The following is a 16,973-nucleotide window of genomic DNA, read 5'->3' on the forward strand; positions in this document are numbered from 1 at the left end:
ATGAAGTTCTAGTTACGTCTCTGCCTGTGACTGATCCTCTCCTGTGCTGACGGTCCTGTGACTGATCCTCTCCTGTGCTGACGGTCCTGTGACTGATCCTCTCCTGTGCTGACGGTCCTGTGACTGATCCTCTCCTGTGCTGACGGTCCTGTGACTGATGCTCTCCTGTGCTGACGGTCCTGTGACTGATCCTCTCCTGTGCTGACGGTCCTGTGACTGATCCTCTCCTGTGCTGACGGTCCTGTGACTGATCCTCTCCTGTGCTGACGGTCCTGTGACTGATCCTCTCCTGTGCTAACGGTCCTGTGACTGATCCTCTCCTGTGCTGACGGTCCTGTGACTGATCCTCTCCTGTGCTGACGGTCCTGTGACTGATCCTCTCCTGTGCTGACGGTCCTGTGACTGATCCTCTCCTGTGCTGACGGTCCTGTGACTGATCCTCTCCTGTGCTGACGGTCCTGTGACTGATCCTCTCCTGTGCTGACGGTCCTGTGACTGATTCTCTCCTGTGCTGACTGTCCTGTATGTTGTCCTGTGAATGATCCTCTCCTGCGCTGACTGTCCTGTATGTTGTCCTGTCACTGATTTTTCTCCTGTTCTGACTGTCCTGTACTGTCCCGTGACTGATGCTATTCTGCGCTGACTGTCCTGTGAGTGATTCTCTCCTGCGCTGACTGTCCTGTGAGTGATTCTCTCCTGCGCTGACTGTCCTGTGAGTGATTCTCTCCTGCGTTGACTGTCCTGTGAGTGATTCTCTCCTGCGCTGACTGTCCTGTGAGTGATCCTCTCCTGTGCTGACGGTCCTGTGACTGATCCTCTCCTGTGCTGACGGTCCTGTGACTGATCCTCTCCTGTGCTGACGGTCCTGTGACTGATCCTCTCCTGTGATGACGGTCCTGTGACTGATCCTCTCCTGTGCTGACGGTCCTGTGACTGATCCTCTCCTGTGCTGACGGTCCTGTGACTGATCCTCTCCTGTGCTGACGGTCCTGTGACTGATCCTCTCCTGTGCTGACGGTCCTGTGACTGATCCTCTCCTGTGCTGACGGTCCTGTGACTGATCCTCTCCTGTGCTGACGGTCCTGTGACTGATCCTCTCCTGTGCTGACGGTCCTGTGACTGATCCTCTCCTGTGCTGACTGTCCTGTATGTTGTCCTGTGACTGATTCTCTCCTGTGCTGACTGTCCTGTATGTTGTCCTGTGACTGATCCTCTCCTGCGCTGACTGTCCTGTGACTGATCCTCTCCTGCGCTGACTGTCCTGTGTGATTCTCTCCTGCGCTGACTGTCCTGTGACTGATCCTCTCCTGTGCTGACGGTCCTGTGACTGATCCTCTCCTGTGCTGACGGTCCTGTGACTGATCCTCTCCTGTGCTGACTGGCCTGTGACTGATCCTCTCCTGTGCTGCCTGTCCTGTATGTTGTCCTGTGACTGATTCTCTCCTGTGCTGACTGTCCTGTGACTGATCCTCTCCTGCGCTGACTGTCCTGTGTGATTCTCTCCTGCGCTGACTGTCCTGTATGTTGTCCTGTGACTGATCCTCTCCTGCGCTGACTGTCCTGTGACTGATCCTCTCCTGCGCTGACTGTCCTGTGTGATTCTCTCCTGCGCTGACTGTCCTGTGACTGATCCTCTCCTGTGCTGACTGTCCTGTGTTATTCTCTCCTGTGCTGACTGTCCTGTACTGTCCTGTGAGTGATTCTCTCCTGCGCTGACTGTCCTGTGAGTGATTCTCTCCTGCGCTGACTGTCCTGTGACTGATCCTCTCCTGTGCTGACGGTCCTGTATGTTGTCCTGTGACTGATCCTCTCCTGTGCTGACGGTCCTGTATGTTGTCCTGTGACTGATTCTCTCCTGCGCTGACTGTCCTGTACTGTCCTGTGAGTGATTCTCTCCTGCGCTGACTGTCCTGTATGTTGTCCTGTGACTGATGCTATTCTGCGCTGACTGTCCTGTGAGTGATTCTCTCCTGCGCTGACTGTCCTGTGACTGATCCTCTCCTGTGCTGACTGTCCTGTACACTGTCCTTCAGGCTGGAGATGAAAGGTGCTGGCCTCTTCTGCTGCAAGAAGACTGGAATTAAATTCCTGGTGAAATGTCCCATGACTATCGAATATAGCCTGGACTCCTGGAATGATTATATGAAAGAAACGATGAAGAAGAAGAGGCGCTATGAGGTTGTGGGTCCTCTGTTCAACATAAAAATAGCTTTTGACCCTTGTGCAGTGTCAGCAGTGTACCTACCTCACTATTTGTGTATAGCAGGTAAGTCACCCAGTTATGTGCCTTAATATATGCCATGGTCCATGTAATAGGACAAACCAGAGCTGGTTTTGCCTATCACATGGGTAAAAAAATGTGATTTGTTTGTGGCAATGCAGGAAAGTTTTTGAAATCTTTGTGGCAAGATAACCAAAGGGTTTACCAAAGCTCCCTGCAACAATAGAATTCTGCAAGAAAAAAATGTGTCCACCAAATTCTCTCTCAATAGATAATCCACAATGCATCAATGATCATAATGGTCTCTCTTGAGATAAAATGATCAGCAACTACTGAAGGACATTAACACTGATTTTATATAGATTCCAGACACAAAGTGGACAATATTGTCCTAGGATTGAGAAGCAATGACTCTAATGTTGACATACAGTATGTACCACTAAAATCATTTGCCTGGTTTGGGCTCATATACTGTAAGTCGACAATGGCCTTTGAACTGAAACAGAATTGAATTGTCGGCATAGAACCTGATGTACAGTAAGTAATGATTAATCTGTATTTGGTGCAAAAACAAACAGAACAGACTTAAATCAGACTCTGTGTGAGATTTAATAGGATGAGAGATTCAGAAAGTGAGAGATTTGGTAAGAAATCCCCAGTTTTTTTAAAGCAGCAATCATTTACACTGCTAAACCAGTTTGATTTTGCAGTATAAATGATTGCTGCTTTAAAAAAATTGGAGATTTTTTACCAAATCTCTCACTTTCTGAATCTCTCCTCCTGTTAAATCTCATCCACTAAGTCTATATTTTCATTACTCCTGATACAGTACTTTAGAATTAATGTATTTGAATATGAAGGTTTTGAATAGGTGGATTCTTATAAGTGTCTATTTTTAACTTAAATTTTCAAATTGAGAAAATTCACCATCTCAATGCTAATAGATATAGAGTGAATTTGATGTTTAGTTGATTGGAACTGAGATAGCTGCAAAAATTGTAAAGTGATGATTTATTTTCACTCCATAGAAAGAGTATATTATGAATATAGCACCAACTTTGGACCAGGTTTGCCTCCAAGCTATGTCCATGCCAGACCATGGACTTTTCCCATCGGAACATAAATATGTACGCATATCTGGGGGCAAGCCTGGTCCCCATCGTTGTACCAATTTCTTGTGTAACAGTTGAAACTAAAGTACTTATGGTACAGAATAAATTCAGTACCCTCCACAATAAACTCCTGGAAATTAAAATCCACATCAGTATTTCTATGGGTGTCCTTCACTGCCTTGACACCATCTTAATGATGAATGTTGGTGTAAAGAAACATGACAATCCCCTACGACAAGAAGTAGTGCTTCCTCCAATTTTAGACTTTTTATTATTTTAAGGCAATGGCCCCAAGCCCTTTTGAATCACGGCATCCTAGAGTATGAGAACTTTTTCACGGACTCCCTGGGCCAAAAGACATATATAGAAAAAATATGTAAAATTAAGTAGATTGTGTTTATATGTCACCCTTAGTTCAGTTATGAGGTGAAGGGTTGGATTTTATTCTGTTTGTCCACATATTTTATGCTTGGCCCTGGTTTTGTCTATTACATTGTCAAGTCATTTGATTTGGTCCAGAGCCACCAACCTGAGGCACCCCTACAAGTGTCTTAGGCACCCCAGGCGGTGCCTAGGCACACAGTTTGGGAACCACTGTATTAAGGACACTTTGGAGTCCTATAGATAAGACTTGCTTTGGACCAACAATGGATCAACAATGTTGATCAAAGAAGGACAAATGAGCGATAATCGTATTATCCACGGGCAGGCAGGGGTGTTGCTAACAAGGGCGGGAGGTGGGGGAGGGGATACAGTCCAGCTCACCTGCTGGGATGAATAGCTGCTGGTACTTGCCAGCCTCCTCCTCCAACTCCGACAGGTGGCTGCAGCTCAGTACCGCCCTCCAGTGGCCGGCGCCCTAGGCAAATGCCTGAAGCTGCCTAGTGGTGACGCCGGCCCTGGATCTATTACAAGTACTAAGTAATATTCCTGAATTAAAAAGGTATTAAGGTTAGACAATATTGTACAGTATACATGTCGTCTAGTTTCATTGTGACTTGGATACGCCGCTTATTTTACTCTATTCGACCGGATTGGAGAAGCAGACTCCATTACACACTTAAGGGTGACATATGTTTATGGGTTCTAGCTTATTGACGGCTTCTAAATCGACAAACACGCGTTTGACCATTCTTGGTCAAACGCATCTAGTTAGATACCTAAAGATAGTTGACAGCGTCTAGAGCGTCAGTAACGAAGTTAGACCCAAGGATTAGATTGGCAGGGACATGATTGACAGTTACAAGGTCAACATGAGTTTTCCACGTGTTTTCGGTGTCTATGTCGACATAGATCTACATGGACCCGGAATAAGTGTACAGTGTCCCCTCGCATGGCTTACTACATTTGGCACACTATTATAATCTAACTCTATGCCCACTTGGATGCTAAAGTATGAACCAAATCAGTCTGAAGCAAATAAACATGAAAAACTTGTGTCGAACTTGTTATGGTCCATCACGTTTTGTGTCGACCTAATGTTTGAGTAACTTTCATTACTGTTGATCTAGATGCTGTTGTTCATCTTTAGGCATCCAACTAGAAGCGTTCAACCAAGAGTGGTCGGCTACGTCAGTCTCGATCCGTTGACCGGATACAATATTGTTGTGGACATAACACACTGTGGGTGTTTCCTGTTTTCTTTCATATGAGACAATGTCACTGAAGGATACAGATTGGACTTTTCCATTGTCCTGAATTCGGTTTGTTGGACCAAGCAACTATACTACATGGACTTTTCATGGTTCTATAGTTGTAAATGAAACTAAGCTGAGTGCCATCCCTGTTTTTGTATACTTGTACTGGTACTTGTGTCCTAGCACGGCACCCACTAAGAAATTTGCTTAGTAGGCTATTCTGCGTAGGAAAATCACATTGCATGGGCCATTTTAAGGGCCGTGCGATGCGATGTGATTTTCCTATGTAATGTATTCACTGCTATCTCAGCCCCGGGGGATCGCATCGCACCTCCCGCATGCGATTTTATAGGGTGTGCGATGCCATGACATTAGCTCTACCATAATATCATTGTATGACATACAATGATGTTTTAGGCCCCCCCTCCCACTATTCACGCCACCCCCGAAGTGTGACGAGCGGCGGCGGAACGCGTCCTCCTCCGTTTTCATACCCCCACTATCCACGTCGGCGTGGAGTTGACTTTATATAGTGTGGGGTGTGCAGTGAGCCACCGATCCCGAAGCGTGGCGAGTGGACGCGAAACACATGTAAAGTAATCCGCGTCCGCTCGGTGGCTCGCTGCGCTCGCCACACTATATAAAATCAACTCCACACCGACGTGGATAGTGGGGGAATGAAAACGTCGGACGCATTCCGCCGCCGCTCGCCACGCTTCGGGGTGGCGTGGATAGTGAGGGGGTACGTAAAACATCATTTTATGTCATACAATGATATTATGGTATAGGTAATGTCATGGCATCGCACACCCTATAAAATAGCATGTGATCGCATGCGATTTTGCGGGAGGTGCGATGCGATCCCCTGGGGCATACAGAGCAGTGAATAAATTACATGAAAAAAATCGCATCACATGGCACTAAAATGGCTGATGCGATGCGATTTAACTACGTTAGTGTACGTAGAACATCTGGGAGCCGTGCTAGGAAACAAGTACCCTTGTACTTCTATAAGGACCACCAAATCCTATCAACTATGACATAAGTTGTAGCGCCTTGGGACTCATTCTATTTACTTACATAACAATTCCGTAGTGACATACATGTCACCACAATGTAAATGTGCACAATGTCAAGTTGGAGTCTAGAGTAACATTGCGTTGTGTAGAATTTATCATGGCGTGGAGTCTCAGATGTTCAAACCCTTACTACTGTATAAATGTCTCTTTCAGCTGTGTATAGTTGGCCATACACTACTGTGATGTCTTGCAGCGTCGTGTGGCCATCCGATCCCCCTTGAGCCACCCAGGGCCCTTTCACATGCGACCCCATTACCTGCCACCGGGAGGGACACAGAATCAGAGGCCGGACCTGCAAGTAGGTCTGACCTCAGGTCCGATGCGCACGGGACCGCACCTTGGACCCATTGGGATGTCAAACACATCTGATTTGGGCTAAGTTCTCAGATCGGTCCATCGGAATTTGGTCAAATCGGACAAGTGTATGGGGACATTTATTTTGAAGATAAAAAAAAGACACATACTGTAACTGAAATACCTTGTTACTAAACATGTGTGATTACAGCCACAACCTACTAGTAACAATATGACTTTTCCTTTCTCCTCCTGTAGGTTTTACGGGGAATAAATCAAGGATTAAATGTGCTCACTTTAAAGATGGGAACATGACCTTGGTACCCCCATCGCAGATTGAACCTTACTATATCATCTTGGAAAATCCCAGCTTCTCCTTGCTAGGTGTAGTGTTGTCACTTGTGGAGAAAATGTTCCCAATCCATGGAAGCGTGCTGATTTACTATACGATAGTCTGTATGGGCGACCCGGAATATCAGGCCTACAAAATTCATCTCTATTTACTGCCGTATTCCAGACACGCAGAAGAGGTAATGAGCAGTATACAGACATATACCCCACCCTATTACCTTATGGGATGTGGTCGTCAGGATGACAGTATAAAGGTCCACTGCTATTGGTATATTATGGGATGCGGTTGTTAGGATGACAGTATAAAGGTCCACCGCTATTGGTATATTATGGGATGCGGTCGTCAGGATGACGGTATAAAGGTCCACCGCTATTGGTATATTATGGGATGCAGTTGTTAGGATGACCAGTATAAAGGTCCACCGCTATTGGTATATTATGGGATGCGGTTGTTAGGACGACAGTATAAAGGTCCACCGCTATTGGTATATTATGGGATGCGGTTGATAGGACGACAGTATAAAGGTCCACCGCTATTGTTATATTATGGGATGCGGTTGTTAGGACGACAGTATAAAGGTCCACCGCTATTGGTATATTATGGGATGCGGTTGTTAGGATGACAGTATAAAGGTCCACCGCTATTGGTATATTATGGGATGCGGTCGACAGGATGACAGTATAAAGGTCCACCGCTATTGATGTATTATGGGATGCGGTTGTTAGGATGACGGTATAAAGGTCCACCGCTATTGGTATATTATGGGATGCGGTCGTTAGGATGACAGTATCAAGGTCCACCACTATTGGTATATTATAGGATGCGGTCTTCAGGATGACCGTATAAAGGTCCACCGCTATTGGTATATTATGGGATGCGGTTGTTAGGATGACAGTATAAAGGTCCACCGCTATTGGTATATTATGGGATGCGGTTGTTAGGATGACAGTATAAAGGTCCACCGCTATTGGTATATTATGGGATGCGGTCTTCAGGATGACCGTATAAAGGTCCACCGCTATTGGTATATTATGGGATGCGGTCGTCAGGATGACGGTATAAAGGTCCACTGCTATTGGTATATTATGGGATGCGGTCGTTAGGACGACAGTATAAAGGTCCACCGCTATTGGTATATTATGGGATGCGGTCGTTAGGACGACAGTATAAAGGTCCACCGCTATTGGCATATTATGGGATGCGGTTGTTAGGATGACAGTATAAAGGTCCACCGCTATTGGTATATTATGGGATGCGGTCGACAGGATGACAGTATAAAGGTCCACCGCTATTGATGTATTATGGGATGCGGTTGTTAGGATGACAGTATAAAGGTCCACCGCTATTGGTATATTATGGGATGCGGTCGTTAGGATGACAGTATAAAGGTCCACCGCTATTGGTATATTATGGGATGCGGTTGTTAGGATGACAGTATAAAGGTCCACCGCTATTGGTATATTATGGGATGCGGTTGTTAGGATGACAGTATAAAGGTCCACCACTATTGGTATATTATAGGATGCGGTCTTCAGGATGACCGTATAAAGGTCCACCGCTATTGGTATATTATGGGATGCGGTCGTCAGGATGACGGTATAAAGGTCCACCGCTATTGGTATATTATGGGATGCGGTTGTTAGGATGACAGTATAAAGGTCCACCGCTATTGGTATATTATGGGATGCGGTTGTTAGGACGACAGTATAAAGGTCCACCGCTATTGGTATATTATGGGATGCGGTCGTTAGGACGACAGTATAAAGGTCCACCGCTATTGGTATATTATGGGATGCGGTCGTTAGGACGACAGTATAAAGGTCCACCGCTATTGGTATATTATGGGATGCGGTTGTTAGGATGACAGTATAAAGGTCCACCGCTATTGGTCAACAGGCAAAAGGTTGACTTGGGAAAAAGGTTGTTTTTAATGTCATGAGTTAATCTAAATGTAGTAATGGACCATTGTTCCCAATGGTAGTTCCGCCACTACGTGTTCCATACCCCCCCCATCCATCCTGCTTTTGACACATCAGTCCCACGTCACGGGAACTGCCCTGCAGTCCAGGTGGGGGAACTCACCACTACTTTGCACAGTGGGGAGTTAGCCTGCGGGCAGCCCAGCAACTCGGGTGCATACGAACAACCTACAAAGTGGCCCCTATTCTATTCTTCCAAATGTTGAGAGGTATGGTACTCTAGGAGGATGACAACAGAATCTTTAATGAATTAAGTATGGGGTCTTGGAGTGCATCTAGCGTGTGGGGGCTTGGGGTGCATCTAAAATGTTGAATATTCTTCTAGGTGCAGAAAGTACAGGGGCACCATGATGTTTCAGGCAGGCCAGCTATCAGATTTGCAATGTTTTTGTATGTATTCCATATTATGTAATAAATATATTTGTTCTAATATAGACCCTTGACAGAAGGAAGGCAACATCTGGATATCGGAGGATTGACAGACCTTTCCACACCTCTAGCACGGTGTATAGTTGGACAAAGTACCTTGTCTGTGCACAGCCAGATGCATCTGTAATCCCAACGGTAGTTGTCTGAGTTCTTTTGTTTCTCAAGTTCTTCTGTTTTTCAAATACTGCAATTTGGGCCTTATTCAGCTCCGATAGTGATTTCCGCACTTCTGCGCATGCTCAAGCCCTGAACTGCGGTCGCATGCAGTGCTGCAAGTAGAATAACCATTGTCATCATTACACAACAGAGGTCAGCCTCTAGCTCCTGTGTCTCTCCAGCCTCCTGCTCCTTGTCCCATCCATCCCCGTGTCTTTCCAGCAACATGCCCCGTTTCACCTCCACCCTTCTGCTCCATGTGTCCATTCCAGATCCCAATGTCTTTCTTGCTTCATGCCCCTGTGTCTACTCTAGCCACTGGTTCTCTGTCACCTCTTGCCCAATGTACTCACCAGTCTTCTGTGTATCGTCAGCCACTTGCCCCATCTCACCTCCAGCCCCCTGCTCCTTGTGTCCCCTTCTGCCCAATGTTCTCACCAGTCTTCTGTGTATCTTCAGCATCTTGCCCCATCTCACCTCCAGTGCCTTGCTTCTTGTGTCAACTCCTGTCGCATGTAATCACCAGTCTTTTGTGTATCTTCAGTCTTTTGCCCCATCTCACCTCCAGCCCCCTGCTCCTTGTGTCACCTCCAGCCCAATGTTCTCACCAGTCTTCTGTGTATCTTCAGCCTCTTGCCCCAGCTCACCTCCAGTGCCTTGCTTCTTGTGTCACCTCCTGCCCAATGTACTCACCAGTGTTCTGTGTATCTTCAGCCTCTTGCCCCATCTCACCTCCAGCCCCCTGCTCCTTGTGTCACCTTCTGCCTAATGTACTCATAAGTCTTCTGTGTATCTTCAGCCTCTCGTCCCATCTCAGCATCAGAGCATTCAACTTTTATCCGTCACACAGTAGCGAATTTACCTGTAATCCTGCAGACAGTAGAGCATCTACCTGTAAACAATAGAGCAATCCTATGTAATCCGGCACACAGTAGAGCGTTCACCTGTAATCCGGCACACAGTAGAGCGTTCACCTGTAATCTGGCACACAGTAGAGCGTTCACCTGTAATCTGGCATACAGTAGAGCGTTCACCTGTAATCTGGCACACAGTAGAGCGTTCACCTGTAATCCGGCACACAGTAGAGCGTTCACCTGTAATCCGGCACACAGTAGAGCGTTCACCTGTAATCCGGCACACAGTAGAGCGTTCACCTGTAATCCGGCACACAGTAGAGCATTTACCCGTAATCCATCACACAGTAGAGCATTTACCCGTAATCCATCACACAGTAGAGCATTTACCCGTAATCCATCACACAGTAGAGCGTTCACCCGTAATCCATCACACAGTAGAGCGTTTACCTGTAATCCATCACACAGTAGGGCGTTTACCCGTAAACCATCACACATTAGAGCGTTTACCCGTAATCCATCACACATTAGAGCGTTTACCCGTAATCCATCACACAGTAGAGCATTTACCCGTAATATATCACACAGTAGAGCATTTACCCGTAATCCATCACAGTAGAGCATTTACCCGTAATATATCACACAGTAGAGCATTTGTCCTGTTATTCGGCACACAGTAGAGCGTTTACTTGTAATCCGGCACACAGTAGAGCGTTTATCCTGTAATCCGGCACACAGTAGAGCGTTTACTTGTAATCCAGCACACAGTAGAGCGTTTATCCTGTAATCCGGCACACAGTAGAGCATTTGTCCTGTAATCCGGCACACAGTAGAGCGTTTATCCTGTAATCCGGCACACAGTAGAGCGTTTACTTGTAATCCGGCACACAGTAGAGCGTTTATCCTGTAATCCAGCACACAGTAGAGCATTTGTCCTGTAATCCGGCACACAGTAGAGTGTTTACTTGTAATCCGGCAGAGCATCTACCTGTAATCCGGCACACAGTAGAGCATTTGTCCTGTAATCCGGCACACAGTAGAGCATTTGTCCTGTAATCCGGCACACAGTAGAGCATTTGTCCTGTTATTCGGCACACAGTAGAGCGTTTACTTGTAATCCGGCACACAGTAGAGCGTTTATCCTGTAATCCGGCACACAGTAGAACGTTTACTTGTAATCCGGAACACAGAGCATCTACCTGTAATCCGGCACACAGTAGAGCATTTATCCTGTAATCCGGCACACAGTAGAGCATTTATCCTGTAATCCAGCCCAGGCATCATGTTCCCTGGGATTTACGAATTCACTTTAAACATTCCCCCCAAAATGCCTGTAATGTGCATCCCTATGCGTATAATATACACAAGCAGATTGCTGCTCTATCTCCCTATACGGAATGATACATGACAGTGTTTGTAGCATACCACTGTATACGCAGATACAGCCACAGTCGCACACACAATATAGACATGCTGCGTATCATTTTAATCAGCAGAGTCTGCTTGTGTATCCGAAATGCACAGTGTTGCAAATTCAAAGCAACTTTAGAGAAGGAATACCCAAAAAGTCACTCTGCATTAATTAACGAGCTAATGAATAGTTGGATCTAGAAGGGCTGCTTGGACAAGATAGGACACATCTGAATTGTATAACTTGGATGACACCTTGTGATCTGATGGATCAATTATCATTTCATTTCAAATCTCTCAGACTCTGCAGTTTCAGTCGGAACTGTATCAGTTCACGGAGATCACCCTGAGAGCTTATGACTCCGATATTTACCTACATGTGTCAGAAGAGGACAGAGAAGGAGCCATATGGAAGGCCCAGCTGATCAGAGGTACTTTAATGTAGCCAGTATTGGCTGCTCTGTTATGTTATCACACATCGGGGGAAATTTACTAAGAATACGAAAATTCTTATTCGTATTCTTAATACGAATGAATATGAATGCATACAGCTGTTCTAGCCATATGCAAATTCCTATTCCGGAGGGGAATTAATAAAGCAGTCAAATAAGAGTTCTTTGTATTTTCCAATGGCTTATTTGTTCATGTTTGCGGCCGTATAAAACTCATAACCCGGCACCATCTCTAATATTGAGAAGCGCTGAATGCCGCTATTGGCCGCTAGGCAGCCAATCAGGAGCTGAGTTTCCTAGCGGCCAATAGCGGCATTCAGAGTGAGAAGCGCTCCATGTAAACATTGCTCACTGTTAGTGATGGTGCCGGGTTATGTGTTTTTTTTATTTTGCCAAGTACGCTGGATTACTTCAGGACAGAAGAAGACCAGATCTACGCCGTTGGACCCTTGGAAGTATGGTTTCCTTCCACAGGTACACCCAAGGATTTCTTCGGGACCACCGGCTGATGGACGGTGATCTACCTACGGGATCAAGATAGGCAAGTATCAGTATGAGTGGGCTCTGTGTGAAATAAAGTTTTCTTTTTCATGTGTGTCAGTGTGATTTTATTTAACTATTGGTTTTGCTGTGGAACGAAGAGTCTCAGCAAGCCCATTAATGGGCCGCATGCTGGGTCTTGTAGTTCTCCAAGTCCCGGTATGCATTCCAGGGTTGCTGGGACTCATAGTTCTACAGCAAAACCCAATGGTTTTTCAATTTTTTGCCACTGCTTCAGGGCCACTGGGGACAACCCCAGGCTTCAACCTGGGTAGGGTAATTCTGAAGGGGGGGACCCCCTCATTGGGTGGTTCCCCACTCCCCCAGGACCCCTGACCAGGCTGACCGGCCAGGGGGTAATGTTTTGGCCACGGGACCTTATATAAGAAGTGTCCCCAGGCTGTGACATTACCCTGCTGGCTGGTTCGGCCTGGTGCTAGTCCTTACAATACGGGGCAACCCTAGTAATTTTGTCCCACATATTTTGGGAACCAGGACCGGCCCGTGGGCCTGGTGCTGGTTGTAAAAAATAAGGGTAACCCTACGAAAAAATTTTGTACATTTTTATTTTTTATTTTTTACAACCCCACGCTGTTTTTTTTTTAAATTAATTTTATTTATTTATCTCTTTTTTTTATTATTTATTTTTTGCACTGAAGCCTGCATGGATCTGACTGTTTCGAGCAGGCATCTGCCAAATACGCCTGGAAAATTAAGCGTATTTTCCAGGCCTATTTTACCGGCATCTAGAGGCCATATCCCGCTAATTGCCGATAATTACCGGCCGTATTGAAAATTAAATGGCGCTTCATATTTTCCGAATGGCGTATATATTTGTATTTGTAAATACAAATATGAATGTACCATACATACAAATATGAATTGGTGTATTTTTGGCATAGTAAATGGAAAAATACGAATATGCCTAAAAAATTAGTATTTACTCATACAGATATGGGGTGAGATTTAATAGGATGAGACTTTCAGAAAGTGAAAGATTTGGTGAGAAATCTCCAGTTTTTTTAAAGCGGCAATCATTTACACTGCAAAATCAAACTGGTTTTGCAGTGTAAATGATTGCCGCTTTAAAAAAAACAGGAGATTTCTCACCAAATCTCTCACTTTCTGAAAATCTCATCCCATTAAATCTCACCCATGATGTCTTTTAGGCATATTTGCCTTAGTAAATTCCCCCCAGTGTACCTTACCAACAAGTCATGTTTTCAGGATTTCTATCTGCTAATATGGGTTATAGCAAACCCGAACATTGGGGTGCCCACTGCTGTCGCATGATTTCCATCCAACATCTTATACTGTTACATTGGTACCATTGTGGCAGATAGGGTGATGACACAGAGTGTGAGTGCCTCTACAGACGTGGAGGCGGAGCTGCTCTCCCGCGATGCAGAGGGCACTACAGTAACAAGTGACATCACAACTTCTACATCATTTTCCTGGAGAGGGATCTTCAGTTCCCTTCCCAGTAATAGCCACTCACACATGGGCTTCCTGATGATCCTGCATACACAACCCTGTCTTACAGCAGAATATAAAGTAATTGCTATTCTAAGTATGGGCTTACCTTACTATCCCTTTAAACTGGGTCACTTATGATTTACACATGTTCGGTGGCCGGCTGACTTCAACCCTGCATCTCACCCTGTCTTAATCAGCCCCAGAACCTGTGTAATCCATGTGCGTCCCGGTTTAGGGAATGTATTTTAAGCCTATATATTTATCATTTAACCCTGTACATGACTTGTCCAATCATATCCTCCTTTAGAACATAAGGCATAATGGTATTAGATTAATAATGTATCTATGCTTTAAGTGTTCTTTCTGCTGGATTCACAATGTAATTCACATCTCATGTAACCAGAACCTCAACAATGCTGCAGAGAATTGTCTCTATATAGTGCAATACATTGCTTGGTTATGCTTCATATGCTGTCTTTTAATGTTGTCTGTATTGTATATTTTGTAGGAGAACTTAGAGAATGGACACGGCGAATGGCTAGGACACATCAGGAAGGTATATGACCTATTGTGTACTGTAACCAGGGCTGGCAACAGAAATCTTGGGGCCCGGTACACTCATATATCTGGGGGCCCAATACCCCGCCCCCTTGAACAGAACATTTTAGTACACTTCATATTGAAAAAAATCATATTCACTAATACTGGAGGGGGGTTCCAGGCAAGTACCCTTACGGGTATCCAGGCGGGTACCTTTATAACCCATTGCTAGGCACTGCACTGCTGCAGCTATGTTTACAGCCCCTGAGCCCATCAGAACCTTGGGGCCCCTCACAAGCTTGTCCCCTTTGACCCCCCCTGTCGCCTGCCCTGACTGTAACAGCGTCCATTCATCTGTATAATCATCTGTTATGTAGCAGCTCCATGCTTTCCATAGTTCCACCTCAGTTCCAGGTTCATAAATGTTGGAGGGGTCCTCATACTCTACACGTTTCCTAGATGCGAAAAAAGAAAAGTGGAGCGCTGAAAACGGATCAATTAGATATTACAAATTGGATTTATTAAGTAAGAATTTAAAATAATAATGATAAAAAGACATCAATGACAATATATATGTATAAAAGAATTTTAGGACAAAGAAGGGTGATACTTATGTCTCTGATGCTGCTGTTAGTGTCCCAAGGGATGAGGGGCTCCTTAATCCGATGGATTGTGCCCTGTAAGAATGGTGAAAGCAATATGCCGTCCTGGATTGCCAAAGGTGACGCTGGAGGATGATCTGATTCCTGAATTTTGGAAAAGTCCTCACGATGTATGTGGAACTTGTGGTCCACAGTGGAAGAAGGTGGAAGTCCCCAATGGGGGGGGGGGGGGGGAGGCAATCCGGAATAGGTGGCAATGAAAGGGGAATCCAGGGATGGGCAGGGAGTATAGCAGCAATAAATAAACTATGACCTTTGATAAAGTCGTGAGGTCACGACGAAACATGTTAGGCAGCACTTGCTACTTTTAACCTGGACTTTGAAGGATCCCCCCCCCCCCATTGGGGACTTCCACCTTCTTCCACTGTGGACCACAAGTTCCGCATACATCGTGAGGACTTTTCCAAAATTCAGGAATCAGATCATCCTCCAGCGTGAGCCAACCCACTGTGGATTACAAAAACCGCAACATAGTGAGGACCCCATATCCATTGGGAATCAGATCATCCTCCAGCGTCACCTTTGGCAATCCAGGACGGCATATTGCTTTCACCATTCTTACAGGGCACAATCCATCGGATTAAGGAGCCCCTCATCCCTTGGGACACTAACAGCAGCATCACAGAGACATAAGGATCACCCTTCTTTGTCCTAAAATTCTTTTATACATATATATTGTCATTGATGTCTTTTTATCATTATTATTTTAAATTCTTACTTAATAAATCCAATTTGTAATATCTAATTGATCCGTTTTCAGCGCTTCACTTCTTTTTTCTTTCCTTTATACCCACCAGAGGGTTAACACCCCTTAAGCAGGAGCAGCTTGGCACCACACCCCCAGGCTTGGCCTGTTCCTACTCCTACTCTGAGTACCCCATCTCGAGTATACCCATTTTTTCAAATTTCCTAGATGCTCCTGGCATGTGACTGACCTGACCTTCCCATAGGTCCTCATACTCTACACGTTCCATAGATGCTCCTGGCATGTGACTGATCTGACATTCCCATAGGTCCTCATACTCTACACATTCCATAGATGCTCCTGGCATGTGACTGACCTGACCTTCCCATAGGTCCTCATACTCTACACATTTCATAGATGCTCCTGGCCTGTGACTGATCTGACCTTCCCATAGGTCCTCATACTCTACACATTCCATAGATGCTCCTGGCCTGTGACTGATCTGACCTTCCCATAGGTCCTCATACTCTACACATTTCATAGATGCTCCTGGCCTGTGACTGATCTGACCTTCCCATAGGTCCTCATACTCTACACGTTACATAGATGCTCCTGGCTTGTGACTGATCTGACATTCCCATAGGTCCTCATACTCTACACATTTCATAGATGCTCCTGGCCTGTGACTGATCTGACCTTCCCATAGGTCCTCATACTCTACACATTCCAAAGATGCTCCTGGCCTGTGACTGATCTGACCTTCCCATAGGTCCTCATACTCTACACGTTTCATAGATGCTCCTGGCCTGTGACTGATCTGACCTTCCCATAGGTCCTCATACTCTACACGTTACATAGATGCTCCTGGCTTGTGACTGATCTGACATTCCCATAGGTCCTCATACTCTACACATTTCATAGATGCTCCTGGCCTGTGACTGATCTGACCTTCCCATAGGTCCTCATACTCTACACATTCCATAGATGCTCCTGGCCTGTGACTGATCTGACCTTCCCATAGGTCCTCATACTCTACACATTTCATAGATGCTCCTGGCCTGTGACTGATCTGACCTTCCCATAGGTCCTCATACT

General features: G+C 45.5%; 1 protein-coding gene across 3 annotated transcripts in view; it reads left to right on the forward strand.

Annotated features, from left to right (window-relative positions):
• LOC146019805 (uncharacterized) overlaps nucleotides 1-16,973 on the forward strand; it is a 120,488-nt gene that overhangs the window by 95,565 nt on the left and 7,950 nt on the right. For all 3 annotated transcript variants that reach the window (XM_083152372.1, XM_083152371.1, XM_083152373.1), the window contains 5 exons: nucleotides 2,034-2,266; nucleotides 6,602-6,873; nucleotides 9,110-9,238; nucleotides 11,825-11,954; nucleotides 14,500-14,547. In XM_083152372.1, the coding sequence (XP_083008498.1) occupies nucleotides 2,034-2,266; nucleotides 6,602-6,873; nucleotides 9,110-9,238; nucleotides 11,825-11,954; nucleotides 14,500-14,547 (812 nt within the window). The remainder of the gene's footprint in view (nucleotides 1-2,033; nucleotides 2,267-6,601; nucleotides 6,874-9,109; nucleotides 9,239-11,824; nucleotides 11,955-14,499; nucleotides 14,548-16,973) is intronic.

The sequence above is a fragment of the Crinia signifera genome, chromosome 7 (assembly GCF_055691185.1).
Source record: "Crinia signifera chromosome 7, ASM5569118v1, whole genome shotgun sequence".
Taxonomy (NCBI): domain Eukaryota; kingdom Metazoa; phylum Chordata; class Amphibia; order Anura; family Myobatrachidae; genus Crinia; species Crinia signifera.